Source organism: Protopterus annectens, chromosome 14.part0 (genome assembly GCF_019279795.1).
Source record: "Protopterus annectens isolate FY-2018-M chromosome 14.part0, PAN1.0, whole genome shotgun sequence".
Taxonomy (NCBI): domain Eukaryota; kingdom Metazoa; phylum Chordata; order Ceratodontiformes; family Protopteridae; genus Protopterus; species Protopterus annectens.
The window spans coordinates 954,519,065-954,545,437 of record NC_056748.1 but is presented as its reverse complement, the minus strand read 5'-3'; the positions used below and the strand labels follow the sequence as shown (position 1 = coordinate 954,545,437).

The window sequence follows — 26,373 nt, the reverse complement described above, 5'->3', positions numbered from 1 at the left end:
CATTGCCTGCCATCAATCTTACTATATGTATGTGCATATGATGAAGGTTTTAGCCCCTTAGGTGGTGAGTGAGTGTGCTATACATTGCCTCTTAGCCAATGTGAGGGCACACTGAGCATGCCTACATCTGCCTACACCCACAGTAGCTGCTTATTTGCCCTCTGACCCCTGACTGGCATGTGTTTGTGTTGACCTTGCCAGTGGTGGTGGGATGTGTGCCCCTTCCCCTTGTTGAGTCTGCTGAATCTGTTTTCTTAGGAAGATAATGCGAAGCATGGCACAGATGGTGAGCATTTCAGTGCATGTACATGGATTGTACTGCAGGGCTCCCCCCGGTGTATCTAGACACTGGAACTATGACTTCATGCGCTTTGATGTTTCTGGTTTGAGCAAGTGCCTCATTATGGTATTCTTCAGTGGGTGTGTGTGCATTTCTGATGGGGGTCATCAGCCACAGTTCCAGTGCATAACCTGCATCCCTCAGTAAATGTCCCTCTGGGATATCACCCCTAGTGAACATCTAATACATTTGGGAGTTGTGTCAGATATGTGAGTCATGATAACTGCCTGGGTTGTCAACACACAGTCAAGATGATTCCCTTAACATTACATACAACTCGGCAGTTAATGGAATGGAAGCCCTTTCTATTTATGTAGACCCTTCCTGTTCCCCGAGTGGTGCTTTGATTTCTATATGTGTACAGTCTATGGCACCCAGTACCTCAGGGTAGAACATCTGCATATTTGTGGCCCTGTCTTCGGGTCATGGGGAAAATATATGTGGTCACTGGCATGTTTTAGTATAGCCTTCAGGAATTGATGGAGGATCCTGGATGCTGATGCCTGTGACACCCCAGCATGTCCCCTGTTAGTCTCTGAAAGGTTCCTGTAGCTCATATTCTAAGTGCTACACATACCTTTGTCTACACCAGTATCGGTTCCCCTCTGTTTTCCCTTGATTTGAGTTGAGGACGATAGAGGTTGCAGAGTGTGTCTCTGTCTACCCTGTAGCACTCTACAATTTCCACCTCATGTAGATTATAATAAGTTAAACAGGGTCTGAAAACATTTCTTCTTCTTGGCCATGGTCTATTAACAGCAGCAGCAGCATAGACTTCAGCTTGTTGCACATACCATGAATTAAAGCAAGAGCAACCCCTAACATTCTTTCTTTATACTGTAGACTCCTTTCCATGGCTGTATTCTAATAGGTTTTGGAATTTGCAGGGAAAACCAGCACTGAATCTACATGGTAGCTTTATAGCTTGCTGAATAGCTCCTCCATCTTGAATTAGTTGATTAGCATACAATTCAGCTGTTTATGCTGTAATTAGCATGCCACGGTGTTTACCATGTCTGTGTGGCTCTACACATTGGTTTTAGTGGCGCATGTAGGGTTTATTGAATCTGCACCACTATTTTGTGTCAACTTATGATTTTTTTCCACATTATTTTACAAACAAATGGTTTCATACCTTTAGATTAAGCTATGCATTTATTTTATTATTGTATGTTTTGTTTTAGTTTTTACTGACTACTGTATAATAAAGAGAGAGAGAGAGAGAGGGATAGGTAATCAGTTAATTAGGTGCTGCATTCCTGAATGTTGTCAGGCTGGGCAACAACTTTCTAGACTTCAGAGTAAAAAATAAAATTAAAATATGAGAAAATTCTTTCCCACTAAACAGAAAAAGTTGTTTTTACTTTTGTTACTCAACTGATATAATTGTCTCTCATTTAAAATGCTTAATAATAGTACTAAATCCCTTACATTCAGAACTGAGATTAAGTTTCTGTGTAGCAAAAGTGTTGTGCTGTTTGGTCTTCCTTTCAAGTGCTTAATGGATTGAATGTAATGTCTCTACATAACAACTGCTGTGGGTGTTATTGAATTAAGTTTCACAGAGTGACTAAAGTCCATATCTCTTTACTCTATCTCTTACAGGCTCTTGTGTGGGGACCTGTGCTTACTTTACAGGGCTATGGAAGACCTTTCCACTCAAGCGGTTATACCTTCAATAAATGGAAGCACCATCAATAGCTACCCTTGGGATTTAAGGCTACATTACAATATTAACAAAACCTATTGGATGGATAAATATCTTTTCCAAAGGATACCCTAACTATGTAACATGATTCACCAAAAAAAGTTGCTCAGTAGCTCTCTTTAAAGACAACCTTGGAGTGGATTACAGTCTGAAAATTCATCCAGTTGGAGTTCCCAAGGCCACATTAACATAAGGAGCTTCTAAGTTGCTTAATATGAACATATAAGGGGGAGAATTCCACCTGAAATCGTAAAACCATGACTTTCTATAAGTATTTGTGAGGAAAATGTATCTGTGTTGTTAAAAATTGAGAAACTTTAATGCATGCAATTTCAGTTGTTCAGATGCCAAGGTCATAGCATTGATTTAGTAAGAAGCTAAATGTTTCACATTGTATCAGCGGTTTCTGCAGAAGGTGACATCTGGGTGTGTCCTGTTTGTCTGTAGGTTTTAGAGAGTGATTTTAACTGCCCACATCACCACTTCACCTTCCTTTTTCTATCTGTCTAGTGCTGGTTTGAATATCTCCATTGACTCATATTCTACCATTTATTCTTACAATCTTTTTCAAGTGCCATCCATTTTGTGAAGAAAAGTTTTCTTGAGTCAGGACTGCAGCTGGTATATTTTGTAAGTACCTGGCATCTACTTCAGTCCTCCAATCCTTTCTCATCCATTCACCCTCTTTACAATCTTCACTCTTGACCTAGTGGACAGTGATAAAGTCCTGACCATTTTTCTTGATCCATACTGACTGCAGTTTTGCTGCCTGCTTTTGTACCTTTTACAGCATTGCTATACCCATGTGTCTATATGGTATCTGAAACTGCATGATTTTCTGCAACATTCAAAGTCTAACTGTGTGTGTGTGTGTGTGTGTGTGTGTGTGTGTGTGTGTGTGTGTGTGTGTGTGTGTGTGTGTGTGTGTGTGTGTCTAAGTATTCCTACAGATTACAGTGTATTGGTAGTTCATTTCATTTCACCTGTTTTGTGGATTAACTTTTGTACAGTGGATTTTTTTATGTGGATTGAATAAAGGTGTTTTTTCAACTTGTGGTTGTAGGTTATTGGCTCAAGGACTGGATTGTTGGCTGTTACTTGTGGTTGTTTCCACTCTTTTACACACCCTTTTGGTAGTTCATTTCATACTACCTGACCATCAGAGAGCTGGGGCTATCACTATATATGTGGTGGCATTTTTTATCATGATTACTGCTAACAACACTGAATTTTCTCTTGCTTAAGGGCAATCATATAATATTGCCACAGTAACTTAAATTACTACCAAGACTGACACACTTATAAAAGTGACCCTTTTGTGCAATGGATTACGTCATAATTTTTTTTTTCAGAAAGTGATTATATAAGGGAAGCTGTCCTAGTTGCTTCATGAGGTCTATAATTGATACATATATCTAGCAGGCTCATGAGAGATGAGTATGCACCTTCTGGTTGCAGTCCTATGGTAACACAGGCAACTTGGATATACACTGCATAAGTGTCAGGAAACAAACACAAGGGAAACAGCAACTGACATGGTGTACATCATACAGAAGTGCCTAGTATGACTTATTGTACTAGGTACTTCTGAGAACAGTTTGAAAATTATGGGATTGTGAATCTGCACCACCCGAGAGTACTGTGGATCAGTTCTGTGAATCACAGTCGTCTTTGATGGTATACCAAAGCCATTGCACATGACACCTTTACACATTATGGGATTGTGAACTTGCACCACCTGAGACTACTATGGATCAGTTCTGTAAATCACAGTCGTCGTTGATGGTATACCAAAGCCATTGCACATGACGCCTTTACACATTATGGGATTATAAACCTGCACCACCTGAGACTACTGTGGATCAGTTCTGTGAATCACAGTCGTCTTTGATGGTATACCAAAGCCATTGCACATGACCCCTTTACACATTATGGGATTGTGAACCTGCACCACCTGAGACTACTGTGGATCAGTTCTGTGAATCACAGTCATCTTTGGTGGTACACCAAAGCCATTGCACATGATGCCTTTACACATTATGGGATTGTGAACCTGTACCACCTGAGACTACTGTGGATCAGTTCTGTGAATCACAGTCATCTTTGGTGGTACACCAAATCCATTGCACATGACACCTTTACACATTATGGGATTGTGAACCTGCACCACCTGAGACTACTGTGGATCAGTTCTGTGAATCACAGTCATCTTTGGTGGTACACCAAAGCCATTGCACATGATGCCTTTACACATTATGGGATTGTGAACCTGTACCACCTGAGACTACTGTGGATCAGTTCTGTGAATCACAGTCATCTTTGGTGGTACACCAAATCCATTGCACATGACACCTTTACACATTATGGGATTGTGAACCTGCACCACCTGAGACTACTGTGGATCAGTTCTCTGAATCACAGTTGTCTTTGATGGTATACCAAAGCCATTGCACATGACGCCTTTACAAATTATGGGATTGTGAACCTGCATCACCTGAGATTACTGTGGATCAGTTCTGTGAATCACAGTCATCTTTGGTGGTACACCAAAGCCATTGCACATGACGCCTTTACACATTATGGGATGTGAATCTGTACCACCTGAGACTACTATGGATCAGTTCTGTGAATCACAGTCATCTTTGGTAGTACACCAAAGCCACTCAACATGACACCTTTTCTCATCGGTATACAATCTACATGAATCTCAGGGTTAATGGATTTCCAAATGTTATATTACTATGAGACATATCTGTTAATGTTAGATTGAAAATGCTGTGCTCCCCTCCTTGTTATATTAACTGTACTGCAGATCACTACTATTTATGAAGTCTAAAATGGGTATATAAAGAGAGAGCTTTGATCACTGGAAGCTCAGCCAATAAAGGTAAACTGGTTAGAATACATATTCTGCAGTGGCTGTTTTACAGTTTTGACTGAGAACAAACACCTTGCCTTTTTGAATGAGGTCTCTGCAAGTAAGGGACATTTTAAATTTTTGAGGTACTGTGTCCTTGGAGTTGATTAAATTGTGCATTACATTATACAAGGAGGTGCAATTGGCTGTGCTCCATTCAGAAGGATATGGAGGTCTGATACAAAAAATACATAAATACACACATTCATACATAAGATTTAAATTAATTTGAAAATGATTTTAGTCACGTAGCATTCAAAATCCTCCTATTTATACATTTAACATGGAAACAGTAAATCAAATTATGTCTAAAGGTAAAGCAGATGGGGTATTCCATCCATGTAAAGGAGCTTGGGTATTTCTTCCAGGTAAAGGGGATGGGGTATTCCTTCCAGGTAAAGGGGTGGGGTATTCCTTTCAGTATTTTGCAACAATTACTCTTATGCAATTTCTAGCTGTTGTTCACATGTGGTTATGCAGTAAATACCACAAAGCAAAGAATGATACAATGTAACTAAAGGAGAACTTTCAAGTACACAGTGAGCTTACATATATCCATTGTAAGTTCTGGTCTAAGGATTCAAACAACAAAATGCATATTTTAAATGTTTTCTGAAATTTACACTATATCCAGATTTTTGCCTCATGTTTGTAGTCAGTACCTCCTCATCAAATGTTTTTCTTTTCTGGCAAATCATTGAAGGTTGAAGTCACTAAATAATGGCAGGCATTTGAGTTTCAGGCCTCATATCCTTCATATAATGCAGACTAAATGGTGTGGTATCCTTCAAGGCCCCTGAGTCAGAGGAAACCACAACCCAAGCTGCGGAAGCCCTTACAAATGCCTTCTATGAACACCTCCAGGACTGCATGGATCAGGCAATCCCAAATAAAACCAAGACTCTTTCCACAAAGGGCAAACGTCCAGTCTGGTGGACCCCAGCCATTAACAAACTTTACAATAAGAGGAGAAAGCTATTACATGATAGAACAAAATCCATAAAAGGGAAGTCACCCCTGATCATTATTAGTAAAAAAATACGAGCACTCATAAAATCAACTAAGGCCAATTTTGAGAGAAAAATTAACATGGATTCAAAGGACAATCATAAGGCCTTTTTCAGCTATGTTAGGAACCTGGGTGGAAACTCACAGATATGCTCAGAATTAGTCCAAAATGATACAAAAATCACTGAACCCACAGACATTGCCAACATACTGGCAGACAGGTTCAGTGCAAACTTCACCCCCTCTCCCCTAAAGGAGAGATAACTATCCCAGCCGAGTGTAGCCTCCCGGACATCTCAAATGCGCAGGTGAAAGCTGCTCTCTCTAAAGCTAAAAACACAGCATCAATGGGACCGGATGGTGTCCCCGGCTGTGTGCTACACGAGCTAAATGAGGAATTAAACCCGCACATAAGGCAGCTGTTTAATCTCAGCCTTACCACAGGATACGTGCCCAAGGAGTGGCGACGGCAACTGTGGTCCCACTCCACAAAGGTGGCGCCTCACGGACCCTGGTAATTACCGCCCCATAAGCTTAACAAGTCTAGTCTGCAAAGCTATGGAGAGGATCATAATGGAGCTCATAAACAAAGATATAGGGGACTTGCAGACATTGGACCCGACCCAGTTTGGCTTTGTCAAGGGAAGATCATGCCTTTTGAACTTGGTCGACTTCTTGAAATAGTCACCAAGGCCATTGATGAGGGAAAGGCAGTCCATACAGCCTACCTTGACCTTGCAAGGCTTTCGACACAATACCCCACTCGGGTATTGTAGAAAAACTTACCAGCTTAAATGTAAACCCATATGTCACAAGATGGGTTGCAAACTGGCTTAAGGACAGAACCCACAGGGTTAGAGTTGCTGGTGCTGTGTCAGACTCCAAGCCGGTCACAAGTGGTGTCCCACAGGGCTCGGTCCTTGGCCCCTATTGTTTGGCATCTACTTCTCAGAAGTACAGGCCAACATGGGAGGACTTTGGCTGACAAAGTTTGCAGATGACTGCAAACTGGGCGCCATAGTGGAAAGTGCATCGACACTGATATCCTTCAGAAGGGACTCACGGAAACAGATAGCTGGTGCCAGAGCCATGGCCTGAAGTTAAACGCCAAAAATGTATAGTCATACCCTTCGGGAAAAACAAGGTAACCCCAAGCTACCATATAGGTGGCAATCCACTAAGCACAGAAGAGGTTATCAGGGACCTGGGGACCCAGGTTGACAGTGGGCTTTCTTTGACACTCACATTGCTAAAGTGGTTAGAAAGACCTTCTACATTGCCCACCTGATCATGAAGGGATTCACATCCAGATCTAGTGAGGTCATTGTTCCCCTGTACTCTTCACTTATCAGACCAATGATCGAGTACAATGCCCCATTCGGGATGTATCTCACCCGACATCTGCAGCAATTGGAGAGACCCCAAAAGTTCCTCACCAAAAGGATAAAGGGACTCCAAAATCTGTCATATGCTGCCAGATTGAAGAAACTCCAGCTCTATTCAGTCGCATACCGGCTGCTCAGAGCTGACATGTGCCTGACATACAAGGCCATGTCCTACCCGGAATTAATGGACATGCTCCACCTCCAAAAATCCAAATCCACCAAAACCACTAGAGCAAGCGACTTAAACCTTAGCACGGATATAAATAGGACGTGCTGGAGGGATAGATTTATCACTCAGAGACTCCCTATGCTGTGGAATAAAATCCCGGTCCATGTGAGGCAGAGCACCTCGCTGACTCTGTTCAAGAGAAATCTAGACCTGTGGATGGGAGATCGTAGGTTTACCCCGGGAATCATCTCTGGGTCACTGCTGGACAGAGGCACAACAAACTAATGGGCACAGTATTTTTTCATATAAGAGGTGGCGTAAGCCACAATAATTTGGGCTAGGCTTATAAATGCCTTAGGGCAGATAGCCTAGTATAAACCTATGAACCTATGAACCTATGAACTAATGTAAAATATGTCATTCAATAAAAGGCTTAGAGATGTGATCAAAGGACACATGGAGGAAAATGTGTGCTGGTATATATAGAATTACTATCATCTTAAGGCCATGACTTCATGATTCGTTTCGTAGAAAGCAAAGTAATAGAGGCAGTAATGTAGCTCTCCAACCATATTACCACTTAGTGAGAGTGCTCTTTAGAAAATAGGACAGGGTCCTGGCAAAATGGCAAAAGTACTGAAGAAATTGCCAGAAACAAGCTCAAAGGATGAAATACAAAATGAAGGAAACTGCTTAGAATTACAGGTCGCAAAGTTAGTAAGTAGCACTTGTGCAGTTTCAACTTTGTAAGATTGTTGAAACATTTTTCTGAAAAGAGGTTAGATCTTTTTTTCACAGAATGAGAGGGGAGAAGAGGATCTCATTACTAGCCACAAAGCCACATATAATCCAATGCACTAAGCTTTAATTACACACCACTAGATAAAGTACTGGAAATGTTACCATCTCGAAGCTGCTCATTCAGATATTCCTTTGTAATGGCCATATCTGCAACCAGCTGTCTCCGGTTTGCCTCCAGAGTTCTTGTTTGATCTGCAGCATCAGAATACGCTTTCTCTTCTGCCATCTCTAGATTTCTGCATTTCATAGCATGTTGTAGTTCTGCTATACTTTCATACCTTTAACAAAGAAGAAGAAAAAAGTCAACAAATCCACCTTATCAATATAGCAACAAAACTTATATTTTATATAAAAAATATTACAAATAGTTTACACATTAAGAGATTAAAAAATTGTTTTTGCCATGTTTCAGAAATGGTTTGGATCTTTATTTCTATTTTCTCCAGTTCTAGTAATAGAACACCAATGATTTTACAGGTTTAAAGTTCATGTAATTCAATTGGTAAGCAAAAAAACAGGGATCATATGGAAGATTTTCCTACTAAATCCTGTTGCTTTCCTGAACTGAAAATAATATTTCCACTGCTCTGTGATTTTAAAGGTGTTATTTTAACACAGGGCACCATCCTATCATTCACTTAAAAGCTGTTTAAATTCTACATTAGTTTTTTCTGCTACAACCTTGCTTAATTCCAGTTCAGCAATATCTATAGCTCCATCAATATCTACAGCCACCTCTTACGGGATGGTAGAAATATCTTCACTGCCCCTCCCCCTCAGATGGAACTGGCAACTATGCCGAGTACTACACCAATGGTATATACAAACACCTGTATAACTGCATTGACTTGGCCGAACCTGATAGGACCAAAACAAACTCCTCAAGGAAGAGCAACATCTGCCTGGTGGACAACTGCCATTAACAGGCTTTACAATAAGAGGAATAAATTGCTGTCTAAGAGTAAGAAGGAGTGAGGCCTAAACTGGAAACCTTCTCTCATCAGCTTAAACAAGCAAATAAGACTTCTTGTGAAGTCCTACAAAGCAAACTCTGAATCCAAATTAGCTTCCTCAACCAAGGACAACCATAAGGCTTTCTTTAGTTTCATCCGTAAGCTAAAAGGAAAGGCCCAGATTTGTGCCAAACTGGTAGTTAATGATATCACATATACTGAGCCTGTGGACATAGCTAAACTGTTAGCCAACAGGTTATGTGAAAACTTCACTTCCCTGAATACCTCTCAACTTGGAAACATCAAAACTCTGGATAAAACCCATGAAAAATAGGTACAAATCTGTACACTGATTAACATATACTTTGCATATATAATTACATAACCCCACCCACTCCAATGAAATTGTAGGATATCAACTTTCAAATGCAAACTGAAGAACAGACAACCAAAATATTGCATCAGAGTCCCCCTGCAGCCATTCCAATGTCTCATTACCTGGCTATTTTGCCCCATTTACCATAAACACTAATGTGCATATGACTTTACTTCTATAATGATTATTTGGATTTTATTTTTACATTTTATAGCACAATGCACAAACATTAATAGACATCTGCTAAACAAAGCAATACTGTCTCATAATGAAAAGAGACTTAGCATTAAAACTTCTCTGCCCTTGAAACTCACATTAATTGAAACAGCATTGAAACCCACATCACATCCAAAGAAAATGCATCTGGCCAGTGGTGGATAAAGTTTACCTTTGGGCTGTTTTCAAATCATAGGCCCCTTGCACACAAAACAAGAAACATACATGTGTTCTTTGATACACCTTCCTGGCTTTATTAAATTATATTCCTTGTATGATACAGTACATTTGTTAGACTTAGAGTGCATAATTACAGATGGATGCATTTTATTTTCTTGTTGCAGTAACATTGAGCCCTTTCTAGTTTTGGTCTTACAGACCAAAACCACTAATGAAATACTTGATAAAACATGTTTATAGTGGCTTTCTAATCTACTGTTGTCACTTGTACTATCTAATTGTAGCAATAACCAATGCCTGGGCATAATATATTGAAGATTTATGTATGGTTAGTGTGACTAAACAAAGGCAACCATGGGTAAATCTTCAATATATCATACCCAGGAGTCAGTTATTGCTATTATGCAATGACATAACTGAAGAAAATGACTTACTTTTCTTAAATAGTGACTTTGTATAATGGCGCAGTGGTGTTCTTCCACATTGTTTCTGTATCCTGTGGTTTTGTTGATGTACTGCACATGCATATGGGACTTATGTTCCCATGCTTATGCAGTGCATCAGTGCTTTGGAAAGTAATCAACCGAGATGGGAAGATCTCTATGAGACAGGGCAACAATACAAGGAAAATCTGGTACATTTCTTTAGCTTTGTATGACATACCTGATTTTCCTTGTATTTTCTCTGCCCTCCATACCTACTTCTTGACCTCTTAGCTCAAGTAAACTGCAAAGCCTTGGCATATATTAATAGAAGAAAGTCTGGTCAAACAGAAGTTTTTCTATTGGTATATGCTCAATTTACAACAGGCACACTGGTTGGGTGACCAATCAGCGTGCATGTTTTTGAATGTTAATGACCTGTCATTGTATAATATTAAATAATTCATTCTAATGAAACAGCATTAAGACTATTGTTGAACTTTATATACCTCTGGCTGGTTTCTGTCATTTTCTTATTTATTCTAAATAAGTTTTTTGTCAGTATGCACTAACCTTTAAAACTAATAATTTGCACCCCATACTATCAAATCAACAATTTTATAGCAGAACAAAATATTTATAAACTACAGACAAAATTCTAAACTCACAAATTCATGATTTGCCTTTCTCTGTGGTGTGTACTACTTTCAGAATATGCCTTACACACTAAGCTTTCAATGACAGTAGCTGAACTAACTAGTATTGTAAATATGCCTCTCAGCTCTTCAGTAAAAAAAATAATCATTATTTTCAAAGTCATATTTTGGTCAGTAAGTTCACACTTGTGAAAGATAGCAAATAAAATGTTATGCATTTCCATCTACTTGACAGCAATTGTCAAAACAGCCCATTTTCAAATATTTAGTGATTGCTTTGCCTACTTTGTAGTTAATGGAATTGAGTGATAACCCAGCAGAGTGTAATTTACATAGAATATATGAAAGTATAGCAAACTCCTGTGCAATTGAACGCCAAACTATTAATTTTTAGATGTGTATTTTTTTTTGTTTCAAGCGAGGAAAGGATTAGAACTTTAGAAAGATTTTTTTTTTGGTTGTTCTTTCATTACAGTACTGGCATTGGGTCCAGACTAGCCCAATATGAACAGTGCTCATATACTGTTTCTGCTATACTTTTCAGCTTATCTTTCAACTCATAAAGTCTTTCACAGCATCAAATCTGAAATGTCTAGACAGGTAACAAGACATTGTATTTACAGATAGCCTTAGGGTGAAGGAATGTGAATGTCCAGTTGTCACTGTTTACCTATATCTAGAGGAAACTGAAACATTAATAAGGAGCAGGCAAAAGTCTTCTGGCTGGAAAATGTGTCTCCTATTTCATTTTGAATTACTGAGATATATTTGTTATTCACAGTTTTGTAACCCAGCCACTGGGGATGCACAAGCCAGTGCATTTCTTTGTGCCAGTCCCAAGCCCAGATAAATGGGGAGGGTTGTGTCAGGAAGGGCATCCGGCATAAAATTTTGCAACATCACACATGCAGAAAACTGTACAGAAACTCATACCGGATTGGTCGAGGCCTAGGTTAACAACGACCACCACCAGTACTGTTGGCCAACATGGTGCTGGCGGAAATTGGGCTACTGTTGGCCGAAGGAGGAGAAGAGGTGGAAGGCATGCCCGAAGGCAGGTAAGGGCTAGGACTGTGATAGTGAGGGTCGGAACTTTGAATGTTGGCAGTATGTCTGGTATAGGGAGGGAGCTAGCTGATATGATGAACCAAAGGACGGTTGGTATATTGTGTGTGCAAGTGACCAGATGGAAGGGGAGCAAGGCTAGGTGTATCGGAGGTGGTTTCAAATTGTTTTATCATGGTGTGGATGGGAGGAGAAATGGCGTAGGCATTATCCTGAAGGAAGAGTATGCTAAGAGTATTTTGGAGGTGAAAAGAGTGTCGGATAGAGTGATGTTTATGAAGCTGGAAATTGATGGTGTAATGATGAATGTTGTTAGTGCATATGCTCCACAAGTTGGGTGTGCGATGGATGAGAAAGAAAAATTTTGGAGTGAGTTGGATGAAGTGGTGATGACTGTACCCAAGGGTGAGAGACTGGTGATTGGAGCAGATTTCAATAGGCATGTTGGTGAAGGGAACAGAGGGAATGAGGAAGTGATGGGTAGGTATGGTGTTAAGCAAAGGAATGCAGAAGGTCAGATGGTAGTGGATTTTGCGAAAAGGATGGACATGGCTGTGATGAATACGTATTTTAACAAGAGGGAGGAGCATAGGGTGACATACAAGAGTGAAGGAAGATGCACACAGGTGGATTATATCTAATGTAGAAGGGCCAATCTGAAGGAGATTGGAGACTGTAAAGTGGTGGCAGGGGAAAGTGTAGTTAGGCAGCATAGGATGGTGGTTTGTAGGATGACATTAGTGATCAAGAAGAGGAGGATGAGTGTGAGGGCAGCACCAAGGATCAAATGGTGGAAATTGAAAAAGGGTAATTGTGAGGTGATGTTCAGGGAAGAGTTAAGACAGGCACTGGGTGGCAGTGAAGAGTTACCGAATAGCTGGGTAACTACAGCAGAGCTAGTAAGAGAGATGGCTAGAAGGGTGCTTGGTATGACATATGGAAAGAGGAAAGAGGACAAGGAGACCTGGTGGTGGAATGAAGAAGTACAGGAGAGTATACAGAGAAAGAGGTTGGCGAAGAAGAAGTGGGATTGCCAAAGAGATGAAGAAAGTAGACAAGAGTATAAGGAGATGAGGTGCATGGCAAAGAGAGAGGTGGTGAAGGCTGAGGATAAGGCATATGAAGAGCTGTATAAAAGGTTGGACACTAAGGAGGGAGAAAAGGACCTGTACCGATTGGCTAGACAGAGGGACCGAGCTAGTAAAGATGTGCAGCAGGTAAGGGTGATAAAGGATAATGAGGGAAATGTACTCACAAGCAAGGAGAGTGTGTTGAGCAGATGGAAAGAGTACTTTGAGGGGTTGATGAATGAAGAGAATGAGAGAGAGAGAAGGTTGGATGATGTGCAGATAGTGAATCATGAAGTGCAGTGAATTAGCAAGGAGGAAGTAAGGATAGCTATGAAGAGGATGAAGAATGGAAAGGCTGTTGGTACAGATGACATACCTGTGGAAGCATGGAGATGTTTAGGTGAAATGGCAGTGGAGTTTTTAACTAGATTGTTTAATGAAATCTTGGAAAGTTAGAGGATGCCTGAGGAATGGAGGAAAAGTGTTTTGGTACCGATTTTTAAGAATAAGGGTGATGTGCAGAGCTGTAGTAACTACAGAGGGATTAAACTGATCAGTCACAGCATGAAGTTATGGGAAAGAGTAGTGGAAGCTAGGTTAAGAAGGGAGGTGATGATTAGTGATCACCAGTATGGTTTCATGCCAGGAAAGAGCACTACAGATGCAATGTTTGCTCTGAGAGTGTTGATGGAGAAGTACAGAGAAGGTCAGAAGGAGTTGCATCGTGTCTTTGTGGATTTAGAGAAAGCATACGACAGGGTGACTAGAGAGGAGTTGTGGTATTGTATACGGAAGTCGGGTGTGTCAGAAAAGTATGTAAGAGTGGTACAAGATATGTACAAGGGTAGTGTGACAGCGGTGAGGTCTGTGGTGGGAGGGACGGATGCATTTAAGGTGAAGGTGGGATTACATCAAGGATCAGCTCTGAGTCCTTTCTTATTTGCAATGGTGAAGGACAGGTTGACAGACGAGATCAGACAGGTGTCCCCGTGGACTATGATGTTTGCAGATGACATTGTGATCTGTAGTGAGAGTAGGGAACAGATGGAGGAGACCCTGGAGAGGTGGAGATATGCTCTAGAGAGAAGAGGAATGAAGGTCAGCAGGACTAAGACAGAATATATGTGTGTGAATGAGAGGAAGGATAGAGGAATGGTGAGGATGCAGGGAGTAGAGGTGGCGAAGGTGAATGAGTTTAAGTACTTGGGATCAACAGTTGAGAGTAACGGTGAGTGTGGAAGAGAGGTGAAGAAGAGAGTACAGGCAGGATGGAGTGGGTGAAGAAGAGTGTCAGGAGTAATTTGTAACAGACGAGTACCAGTAAGAGTGAAAGGGAAGGTCTACAAGAGGGTAGTGAGACCAGCTATGTTATATGGGTTGGAGACAGTGGCATTAACAAAAAGGCAGGAGTCAGAGCTTGACATGGCAGAGTTGAAGATTAAGATTTGCACTGGGTCTGACAAGGATGGACAGGATTAGGAATAAGTATATTAGAGGGTCAGCCCAGGTTAGAAGGTTTGGAGACAAAGTCAGAGAGGCAAGATTATGTTGGTTTGGACATGTGCTGAGGAGTGATGCAGAGTATATTGGGAAAAAGATGCTAAGAATGAAGCTGCCAGGTAACAGGAAAAGAGGAAGGCCTATGATAAGGTTTATTGATGTGGTGAGAGAGGATATGCAGGTGGTTGGTGTGACAGAGCAAGATGCAGAGGACAGGAGGAAATGGAAACAGTTGATCTGCTGTGGCGACCCCTAACAGGAGCAGCCGAAAGAAGAAGAAGAAGAGTTTTGTAAACTTGCATTCTCTTCATGTACAGCTGCCATGTTCAGTACTCTATTAAAATTTATGTATAGACCAAGTGCAATGTTAAAATAAATAATGTCATAACTCCAGCATACATTAGATACTTATGTTACAGCTGCATATACCAAAAGTCAGAATGATAAATAACAGTGACTAAGGCCACAGTAGAGTGTGTATCTTGACCAAAGCAGAAGATAGGAACAGCTCTTGCATCAGGAAATGTATATTCTAGCAAACTAATTTCTTACTCCTTTATAAATCTATTATGTTTTAATCACCGGTTTACAAAACTGTGAGTAATAATAATACAGTGACTAAGGCCACAGTAGAGTGTGTATCTTGACCAAAGCAGAAGATAGGAACAGCTCTTGCATCAGGAAATGTATATTCTAGCAAACTAATTTCTTACTCCTTTATAAATCTATTATGTTTTAATCACCAGTTTACAAAACTGTGAGTAATAAATATTTCTCGGTAAATGTTTTTATCAGGCTATGGATGGTAATTCATTACTGAAACTAAGAAGAAATTCCTTAAGATTCCAAGAGCAGGATAAGTTATTTCTTACATTTATTTAATTGAATTGCACTTCCGTAAGGTTTATAATTGTGCTATACAGTTAATCTACTACATTTTGCACTGTTATAAAGCTTTTTTACTGTTTAACTGAATTTATGTACTGTTTTATACTGTTTTAACTGTATTTTTCATTGCTAGATACTGTTTCATTACTCTAATTGCATGTTTACTGAATTACTTAACTGTAAACTGCATTTTCATACTGAGAGTTGTATTTTCTGTTTGTGAGTGTTCTATCTGTGCTTTTCTGATTTTTTGAGGTTTCTGTGTTGTAGTCTAGTCTGTTTGCAGTTAAAAGCATTTTCTAGAGTCTGGTTGCTCCTTGATCTGTTTAAAACTTCCATTTAGTGGCTACAGCTAGTAGCTGTAATAGTTTTAGCCCCCCCCCCCTCCATATTGTGTGGTGTTCTTATACTTGGTGGCTTTGCAGTTGCCTGCCCATACTGTATATTTGATCTGGGACACTCCTCCCAGTCTAGTGTCATTAGTTCATTCAATCTAATAGAGAGAGAGCATTTGTGAAGGCCAACCCACTCAAATTCTTAAGATTGAATTAACTTCTGTTCTGGATTTCTCCATTTCCACTTTACTGGAAAAAAAATTCTAAGTTTGTTTCCCCCCTTTCCTGTAACAAGTGTAGTCCAGATACAGATTTACTGTATCCAAGACTGTTTGTAAGCTCCTGAGACCCCTCCCCTGCTTAACTAGGGTTAAAGTATTCCTGGCGCCATAAAGTCTGATCTTCAAATTTTCCCTTACAAATAGCCAGCTTTTTAGTTTTGGCACTCAACTCTGTTTCTATGAGCTCAGCACTTGTTCAGAACTCATTGTAAGCACTAAATAAGCTACAAATTACTACAGCACTCAACTTTTCTCACTTGTCTAGAGGAAAACAGTTTTTAGTACTTAATAATTAAGCACCTATCCAGGCATGTCTAAAGGTTAGCTCTCGGTGTTTTCTCCTGTCTACCTGATGAATCTGGGCATATTGGGGCAATGCAGCAATTGCCTCATGTATACAGATAACCCTCTCCTCCTACCACCCAACATTACAACCCATGAGAGATGCACGTATATAGCCAAACTGGAAGCAAAGCTCTCTTCACTGAAGACTGGACTAGACAGTCAGGAGGTAAATCAGACAATCAGAAGGTAAACACTTGCACCACACCACACTCATCACATAGTCCCTCAAAACCTACACCACCAAAACACACACTAATATTCGTGGATGCTCTCAATAAAAATCTGCCCAAACAATCGAGACCTCCAATGCAGAAATGCAAGCAACCTCCACCCCCCAACACAAACCAAATGACACATAACCCACAAACTTAGTGTGCCACTCAACTGGAGCCTATAAGGCATAATGTACCTAACACTCTAGTCTTAGGTGACTCTATAATCAGGCACACTGATGTTCCACTCACCAGGCTAAACAAGGAGAAAGTTACTGTCAACTGCCTGTCAGGTGTCAGGATCTGCCACATAATGCACACACTCAGCTCACTCCACAACAAGTACAAATATGACTCTGTCATTGTCCATGTTGGTGTGAACGACCTGAGACATACCTTCCTGGACTACATGAAAAGAGACATGGAGGAGCTCTCCGATTTTGTAGCCCAGGCAGGTATGACACTACCCCTGAGTAGCATCCTGCCATCACCCAGAATGATACCACAGTACAAGGACAAAATGATTGACTTCAACAATTGGCTAAGCTGCTGGTGTCATTTTAAGGGAATCCAGTATCTATCTGCCAGGGATGACATGATCGACAGACCACGATGCTTTGCCAGAGATGGCCCTGCACCTGTCGCCCTTGGGATTCTGGATACTGGCAAAGGCTCTTGCCACCCCTATAGTGCCATTTTTAGGCAAGGTTCAAATAACAAATTCACCACCGTAACAGGTACAAGCAAGCGAAATCTGAGGGTAATGCTACTCAATGCTAGAAGGCTAAACCTCAAAATGCACTCAATCGAGGCACTCCTTAAAACGGAGAACATTGACATCTGTGTAGTGACAGAGACCTGGTTCAAAGCTCCAGAGATCACCCCTGCATTACCAGGCTATAATTCATACCACACCTTTCGACCACCTAATCCAGACCGAAACACTAAAGGCGGAGGCGTGTTCATATTCATTAAGGATGTCCACACCTCCAAGCTAGTTGCTCAGCATAATGCATCTGAGATTATCCAAGTGCAATTAACTTTGGGCAAGACCACAATCCAAATTGTAGCTTGTACAGACCCCCCACCATGCCCCAGGATCCCCACTGCTCTTTTCTTGATACACTGGAAAATATTAGGATACAACCCAACAACCTAATAATGGGTGATTTCAACTACCCCACCATTAACTGGGAAAACTACTCATGCACCAACTCTTTTGCTCATTGTTTCCTGGAATTCATAAATTCCAACACCTTGGATCAACTTATCCACACCCCCACCAGGGGAAGCAATATCCTAGACCTGGTCATTACCAACATGGATGACCGGTGTTCCACACCAGATGTCAATTCCTCATTGTTCAGGTCTGACCACAAGTTAATCACCCTAGACATCCACATCCCGCCCACACCCCCCAGTAGGGAAACAACCATAAAAAATTTCTCCAAAGCCAACTTCACACTTCTTAAGACAGAAGTGGAAACTTCACGACACCCATGCAGATGGACAATAGAGGTACAAATGCTGAATCCTACACAAATGCACTTTAGAAGCACTTACACGAGTGCATGGATCGTGCTACCCTTAAAGAACCAAGATGCTATCCTCCAAAAAAAGGAAGCCAATCTGGTGGTCTTCTGCCATAAACAAACTCTATAACAAGAAAGAAACTGCTGCAAAAAGAGTAAAATCCCATGATTGGAAGAACTCCCTGGTCAGCCTCAGTAAGAAGCTGAGATCCCTCATAAAATCCTCTAAAGCTAGTTACAAAAACAAAATCGCCACTGATTCTAAAGACAACCAGAAAGCATCCTATAGCTATGTCAAGAATCTCAATGGCAACACTCAGATCTGCTCTGAGTTACAGCACAATAGCACTAAATATACAGAACCAACTGATATTGCCAACATTCTGGCAGATAGGTTCAGTGCTAACCTTACCTCCCTCTCACCCCCTAAAAGGCCCATCTCTAATGGAAGAATGCAAAGTTCCTGTAATCACGGCTGCACAGGTAAAAACCTCACTCTCCAAAGCCAAGAAAACAACATCCATGGGACCTGACAACATCCCAGGCTGCAGTCTACATGAACTATAGAATGAACTTGCACCCCACCTAAGTACCATGTTCAATCATAGCCTCACCTCAGGCTTTGTGCCCATTGAATGGCACACTGTGATGGTTATCCCATACCACAAAGGGGGAGCCATGACAGACCCCAGGAACTACCACCCCATTAGCCTGATGAGCCTGGTCTGCAAGGCCATGGAATGTATCATCATGGAACTCATAAACAAAGACATTGGTAATCTCCAAACTCTGGACCCCACATAGTTTGCGTTTATAAAAGGCAGATCATGTCTCCTAAACCTGATAGACTTCTCTGAAGCAGTCAGCAAAGCCACAGATTAGGGTAAGGTGGTTCACACAGCCTATCTAAATCTCGCCAAGACTTTTGACGCCATCCCCCCACTCTGGAATTATAGATAAACTCACTAAACTAGGTATAAATCCCTTATGTCACAAGATGGGTTGCCAACTGGCTTACTGACAGAACCCACACTGTGAAAGTAGCAGTCTCCAAATCCGACCTCAGACCAGTGACAAATGGAGTACCACAGGGTTCAGTCCTGGGTCCTCTCCTGTTTGGTATCTACTTCTCTGAAGTACAGGCTAACACAGAAGGTCTTTGGCTAACTAAGTTCGCAGATGACTGCAAACTAGGAGCCATAATCAAAACTCCTAATGATGTAGACATCCTACAGAAGGGCCTTGCTGAGACAGATCCCTGGTGAAAGAGCCATGGCCTCAAGCTCAATGCCAAAAAGTGCATTGTCATCCCCTTTGATAAAAACTCTGTACCCATGAACTACCACATAGGTGGTAGTCTACTGAACACTGAAAGAATGATAAGAGACCTTGGGACATAGGTGAACAGTTGACTTTGACAATCACATCATCACAGTGGTCAGGAAATCCTTCTACATGGCACACCTCATCACAAATGTTTTCTCATCCAGGAAAAAAGAGGTCATTGTTCCCCTCTACTAATCACTCATTAGACCCATTATAGAGTACAACGACCCTTTTGGTATGTACCTCACAAGACATCTACAACAACTGGAAAGGCCCCAGAAATACCTCACAAAGGGGATTACTGGCCTCAAATGGATGCCCTATGCAGACTGTCTCAAAAAACTCCAGCTTTACTCTGTCGCATATCGCCTACTCAGAGGTGATCTATGCCTAACATACAAAGCTATGTCAAACCCAGAGATTTTGGACATGCTCCACTTAAAGAAATCCCAATGCCTCTGAGCTACACGCTCTAGGGACCTAAACCTTGTCACCACAATAAACAGAACATGTTGGAGGGATAGATTCCTGTCTCAGAGACTTCCCATACTCTGAAACAGACTACCTATCTATGTCAAACAGAGCTCCTCATTAGCACTCTTCAAGAAAAATCTTGGTGATTGGATGGGAAATAGGAAATTCACCCCGGGATCACTTCTGTGGCTCTGCTTGACAGGGGCACAGGAATATAATTTTCTTGGGTGGCAAAAGCCAGGGTACCTTTTTGGCTAGGCTTATATAGACCTTAGGGCCAGTAGCCTAGTACCTACATATGAACCTATGAACCTATGGTGGTGTGTTTTGGATGTGTGAACATTGAAACTATGCCACTGTAACATGAGGATCTGCCAATATATTTTACTCCCTTCTTTGCTTTTCCTTAATTACCTCTGGAAATATTCACAAGCTGTGACTGTGAGCTCAATGGCAGCAGAATTAAATACACAGCTCAACAGCAGCAGAAAACCAGAATACACACAGCAACAATAGCAGAATACACACTGCAATGGCAGCAGAATAAACAGGTCAGCAGTCAGTAGCAGAAAATAAATAGCTGAACACACAGCTCAACAGCAGCAGAAATACATAGCTCAATAGCCGCAGAATACACAGCTCAACAGCAGCTGTGACTGTGAGCTCAATGGCAGCAGAATTAAATACACAGGCTCAGCTCAATGGTCAGCAGCAGAAAAACAGAATACACACAGCAAGTCAGCAATGGCATGGCAGCAGAATACACACAGCAATGGCAGCAGAAAATAAATAGCCCAACACAAAGCTCAATGGCAGCAGAATAAATAGCTGAACACACAGGTCAAAGGCAGCAGAATAAATAGCTCAACACACAGCTCAAGGGCAGCAGAATAAATAGCTCAACACACATGCACACAGCTCAACAGCAGTCAGCAGCAGAATAAATAGCTCAATGGCAACAGAATAAATAATACCTCTTGGCAGTGTACACACACACATAGCAGCATAATACAATAATGTGTAGATCCTCGGCAGTGTAACCATTCCTGCATCCTACTTCCCTTCTAAGTTTGTTCCATTCTTGAGAGCACATGCTGGAAATACTTTATGTTATGTTGAGCCCTAGAGCTCAATTCCGACAGGCTGTTCACAGAGCTGACATCATTGCGCATGTGATGACATCAGCTCAAAAAGTGGAAAACAAAATAAAAAAAAAAAGCCAGGAAATTTGAAAATTAAAGTGTGCCACTTGGGAATTGTGGCACCCCATTATTTGGACCTCAAAACCGGTAAAAACCAAGAAATTCAGTATGGCTGAGAGGTCCGCTCCCCTGTCCCCTCCACATGTACCCCATGACATCCCTACCATCTGTTCCCTACCTTGCATCTCTAAAGAGCAGGTCATAAACGCCCACTCTAAGGGCAAAAACATAGCATCTGTGAGACCTTATAACATCCCAGGATGCTCCCTACATGGGCTCGAACAAGAATTAGCAACACCATTGGTTACTCTTTTCAATCATACTCGAAGCACCGGCTTTTTCTCAGCTGAATGGAAAACAGCCACTGTTATCCCCTTGCAGAAAAGTGGTGCCTCCACTGACCCAGGGAACTATAGACCTATTAACCTGACAAACCTTATCTGCAAGGCCATGGAGCAAATCATCATGGACCTTATCAACAAAGATATAGGGAATCTCCAAAAAATTACCCTACTCAGTTTGGACTTGTCTAAGGGAGAGCATATCTGTTAAACCTGATGGACTTCTTCAAGACAGTCACCAAGGCACTGGACAAGCTAAAATCTGTGTGTACAGCCTACCTAGACTTAGCTAAGGCTTTTGAAACTATCCCACACTCAGGCATCATTGGCAAACTCACCCAGCTAGGTATCAACCCTTGTATCTTTGGATGGGTCACTAACTTGCTCACTGATGGAACCCATATAGTCAAAATAGGGGAATCCATCTCGAACAGCACACCTGTAACCAGTGGTGTTCCACAGGGATCAGTCCTGGGACCTCTACTCTTTGGAATCTATTTCTCTGAAGTACAAGGAAAAACTAAAGGTCTGTGGCTGACAACGTTTGCTGATGACTGCAAACTGGGAGCAGTCATAGAATCTCCAAATGATGTCAACATCCTACAAGAGGGTGTTACAGAAACAAATGATTCATGCCAAAGTCATTGCTTTAAAGTCAGTGCAAAAAAAAGAATTATCATGCCTTTCAGTAAGAGCAATGTTCTTGATAACTACCATATCAATAGCAACACCCTAAGAGAGCACTTAGTGGTGAGAGACCTGGACACACAGGTTGACAACAACCTTAGCTTTGATCACCATGTCTCCACAGTGGTAAGAAGAGCATTCTATGTTGCTCATCTCATAAGAAAAGGCATTGCCTCCAGAAATAAAGAAGCTATAACCTCCTTGTACTCTTCCCTCATCAGGCCAATAATTGAGTACAGCATCCCTTTTGGTATGTACCTTTCCAAGCCCCTGCAGCAATTGGAGAGACCACAAAGGAAAATTCAAGGTCTACAGCATCTGTCCTATGTGGATCATCTGAAATCACTGTCACTTTATTTTGTTTCATATAGACTGCTCAGAGGTGATCTCTGCCTTGCATATAAAGCTATCTCTGACCCTGCTTTATTGGAAATGTTGCATTATCTGCAAGTCAAATAGTATATGGGTTACTTGCTCTAAAGACCTTAATCTGGTATGTGACATTAATAGAACCTGCTTGAGGGACAGATTTGTCTCCCAGAGGTTACCACACATTTGGAACAGACTCCAACTTCATGTCAGACAGAGCACCTCATTGGCCCTCTTCAAATGCAATTTGGATGATTGGATGGATAACCGTAAATTCACCCTCGCTCTTGGAGAGGGGCAATAGCTACTGATTGTAAAAATAAGAGTAGAACTTATCTAGGCTTATAAGGGCCCTGGGGACATTAGCTCAGTATCTTCCTATGACCCATCTTCATTATTTCAGAATTCTCTGGAATAATCTACCTTTCGTGAATCTATACCATACAGACTCTTGCAGTCAGCAGTCAATATGCCTCCAGTAATTGAAAACTTCTTATTAAATTAAATAAAACTTTTGCTGTAAGAAAATAATGTCACTCCTTTTTATATTAAAACACAGAGAAAATATTAAATATATGTGTTTATTTATCAAAGGAAATTGAATTCAAGTCCAATATTATTAGAAGTGTGAGCAAAAAGCCACACTTCAAGGAGATAAACTGAGAGGGTCCTCTCATTTTATATCTGAGAATGGACACCTTAGTAAGTTCAAACCAAATGATACCACACAGTGTATGAAAGTAGTTCAGAAACCCTGTCAGCAGCACAGCTAGTATCTCTGATGCTGTGCAGTGGAATTGTGCCAAGAGAGTAATGGTATCCCTGCTGTACTTCTGATAGAAACAGTGATACTAGCATTTGAATGATATCCCACCATTATATAACTCAGGCAGATGGGGTAAGCAATGCTTTTTTGGGCTGTTGCTCTAAAACAAAAAAGGTAGAAATTAAGACACATTATTAGACTAATTAAAAAATTATGGAAGGCACCAAAGGCCATTAAATTTAGACATACTTAGAAGACACTCCTGTTCAGTTCTCATTCACCAGGAAGGAAGTTTTGGATTATAAGCAGGGGAGCTTACTACAGAAACGCTTAATTTAAAGTTTTCACAAAGTCTACAGGTAGGTTATTTGTGTCAGTGAAGGCCAGGCCTCTCATCTTTGTAACACAAGAAATCTGGACAAAGATAAACATTTTGGAAGGACAAAGGCCCAAAAATAGGGAGAAAAAATTAAATATTGTTCATACAAATGTGGAAAGCTGCAAGAATGAAAGGTATTGTGTTAGCGTGCATTTTTTAAAGAATATGAAGTCTGAAACTCAAATGTCTGTCATTATTTAGTGACTTCAGTCTTCAATGATTTGCCAGAAAAACAAGTTTTATAAGGAACAGACTAAAAACGTGAGGCAAAAATATGGACATTCTGTGAAAATCTGTAAAGCTGAGAGGTCTGAAGCCAGACAAGGTGCACTATAAATATATGGAGAGGTGGTAGAAATGACAGCTCATCTGATTGTTCCAGTCAGCTAACACTCAAAAAAAAAAAAAAAGAGAGAGAGATTTAACACATGCATCATTAAAAAGAGGCTGATAAGTCCTGCCCAGCATTCCTTCAGAGACTGAGTGTATGTTAAACCGACTGCACGGTGCTAAATAATCGTTTCAAGGAACTACTGGCTCAAACATAGGGGCATGTGTAGCGCTTAACAGCATTCTACTCAGACGTTGGTAAACGCATTTCACAGACAATATGCGTAAGTGCCCCTGGTAGGCATTTTTAAAATAATTGTGAAGTGATACCTTTTAAGAGCATTCTTTAAGCTTTGACCTTTTTTAGCTTCTTTACTGATGGCAATCGCTAGCTCTGCAAGTTCCTTTTTCAGGCGATGATCTTCTTGCTCTCTTTGTTTAAGCCGCTGTTCATAATCCCACTGCAATCTTTGCAGATCTTCCTGATTCCTCTGAATTTGCAACATAGTTTTTTGGTAAACTTTTTCCAGGTCACTTCTAAATGAAGAAACAAAAAGACACAATGTAATAAATAAACAAACAAATAAATACATAATTACATTGGATGTATTATTTATCAAAATGTCCTCAGGTAACTTTCATATCTCCTATAAATCAAAAAGGTCTAAATTCATTAGACTGAAAACAACAGAAGTAGTCAGTGTGCTGAAACAATATACATGTTTAGAGAATAGTGACTGTGTGGGTTTTTTTTATTATCCAATATCCTTGAAGGATGCAGAAAGTGTCTTCTTGAACCTGGACAGAGTCAATTCCAGAGATCTGGCCGGTTTCTGGAGAAGGCTCTTTCACCAGTGACAGTTTTAAATGGGACAAGGTTGAGTAAGAGTAAGCCAGGCTGGGTATCCTTTACTGAGTATGAAGGTTCCCTAATTGGGAGTTTTCTTTTCAGGGAGGGGGTAGTAACATCCTTTTAGAATTTTATACTGTAAAGTGTTAAGTAGAATAGTGTCTCTTACAGTTGTAGGAAGCGAGTTTAGGTCTTTTATTAGGTTGCAGTAGTGTGCATGGGAGTCTGGAAGTAAGGTGAATTTTGCAGTTTTGTTTTCTGTGACTTGCAATCTTTGAGTGTAATGGACAGAGTGGAAATAAATCAAGACTATATTCTAATTTAGCAAAAAGGACATTCTTAACCAGAGCTTTGCCAGTGATGAAAGAAAGTATATGAGAGATTCTATAGCAGAGTTTAACTTGAGGGAGGACCTTATTAATGATATTGTTTGGATGGCTTGTAAATGTGAGGGATGGATCAATTATTAAACTTAAATATTTGAAATGTATGAAATAGTATGATTATTACTGATTATTATTGTCAGACATATTACAAGTTGGAAGGACTGGGAACGTCTGGTGAGAGGAGGAGAAAAATGCAACATTCTTTTTCTCTTTTTTTTATTAATCAGGAGATTGCAATGTAGTCATTTGAAATATACATCGTTCAAATCACATATTTAGCATGCCAATGTGGTGCAGATCCTGATTAAATTTTATTTGGATCATTGAATATACAAGTATTGTTTAGTAGGAGTGACTATCTGTGGAGATACAGAGACAAATAAAACAGGAAATAAAACAAAAAATGTTGATAACATGTTCAACATTCAGCTATACTAATGTCATTATGGGCATATCCTATTAAGAATTTCTACTCACACCTTGTTTATAAAATGTTGGCATTTCAAAGAAGAAGCTTTCTGGTAACAAAATATACAGTGAATCAATGAATGATAGCCATCATAGAAGCAAAGATTTTTAAGATGCTTACTTGAGGATTCAGAAAGAACCAAACCACTGGTGTTAAGAGCTATGACCAAATGAAACTGTTTCTGTGATGCAGGAAATTGTGATTCAGGGGTATGTTAACCACAATGAGGTAAGACCTCATTAGCTAACTAGCATGTCTCTGAATTGCCATTAATTACAGCAAGTGCAAATCATTCCTTTCCCGCATTAGTCAACACAGAAGACTCATGCATTATGCTGGCACAAGCTCCCTCTGTCATTCACTCTCCCAGACACATGCATGCATTCAAACATGCTTACACACACCAGCATTCTTCTTACCTGTCACTGAGTTGAC

General features: G+C 40.6%; 1 protein-coding gene across 1 annotated transcript in view; it reads right to left on the bottom strand.

Moving 5' to 3' along the window:
• LOC122789362 (trichoplein keratin filament-binding protein-like) overlaps nt 1–26,373 on the bottom strand; it is an 823,181-nt gene that overhangs the window by 430,496 nt on the left and 366,312 nt on the right. Inside the window, exons 7-8 of the mRNA XM_044056751.1 lie at nt 24,564–24,770; nt 8,431–8,606 (exon numbers count right to left, since the gene is read on the bottom strand). Of these exons, the coding sequence (XP_043912686.1) occupies nt 8,431–8,606; nt 24,564–24,770 (383 nt within the window). The remainder of the gene's footprint in view (nt 1–8,430; nt 8,607–24,563; nt 24,771–26,373) is intronic.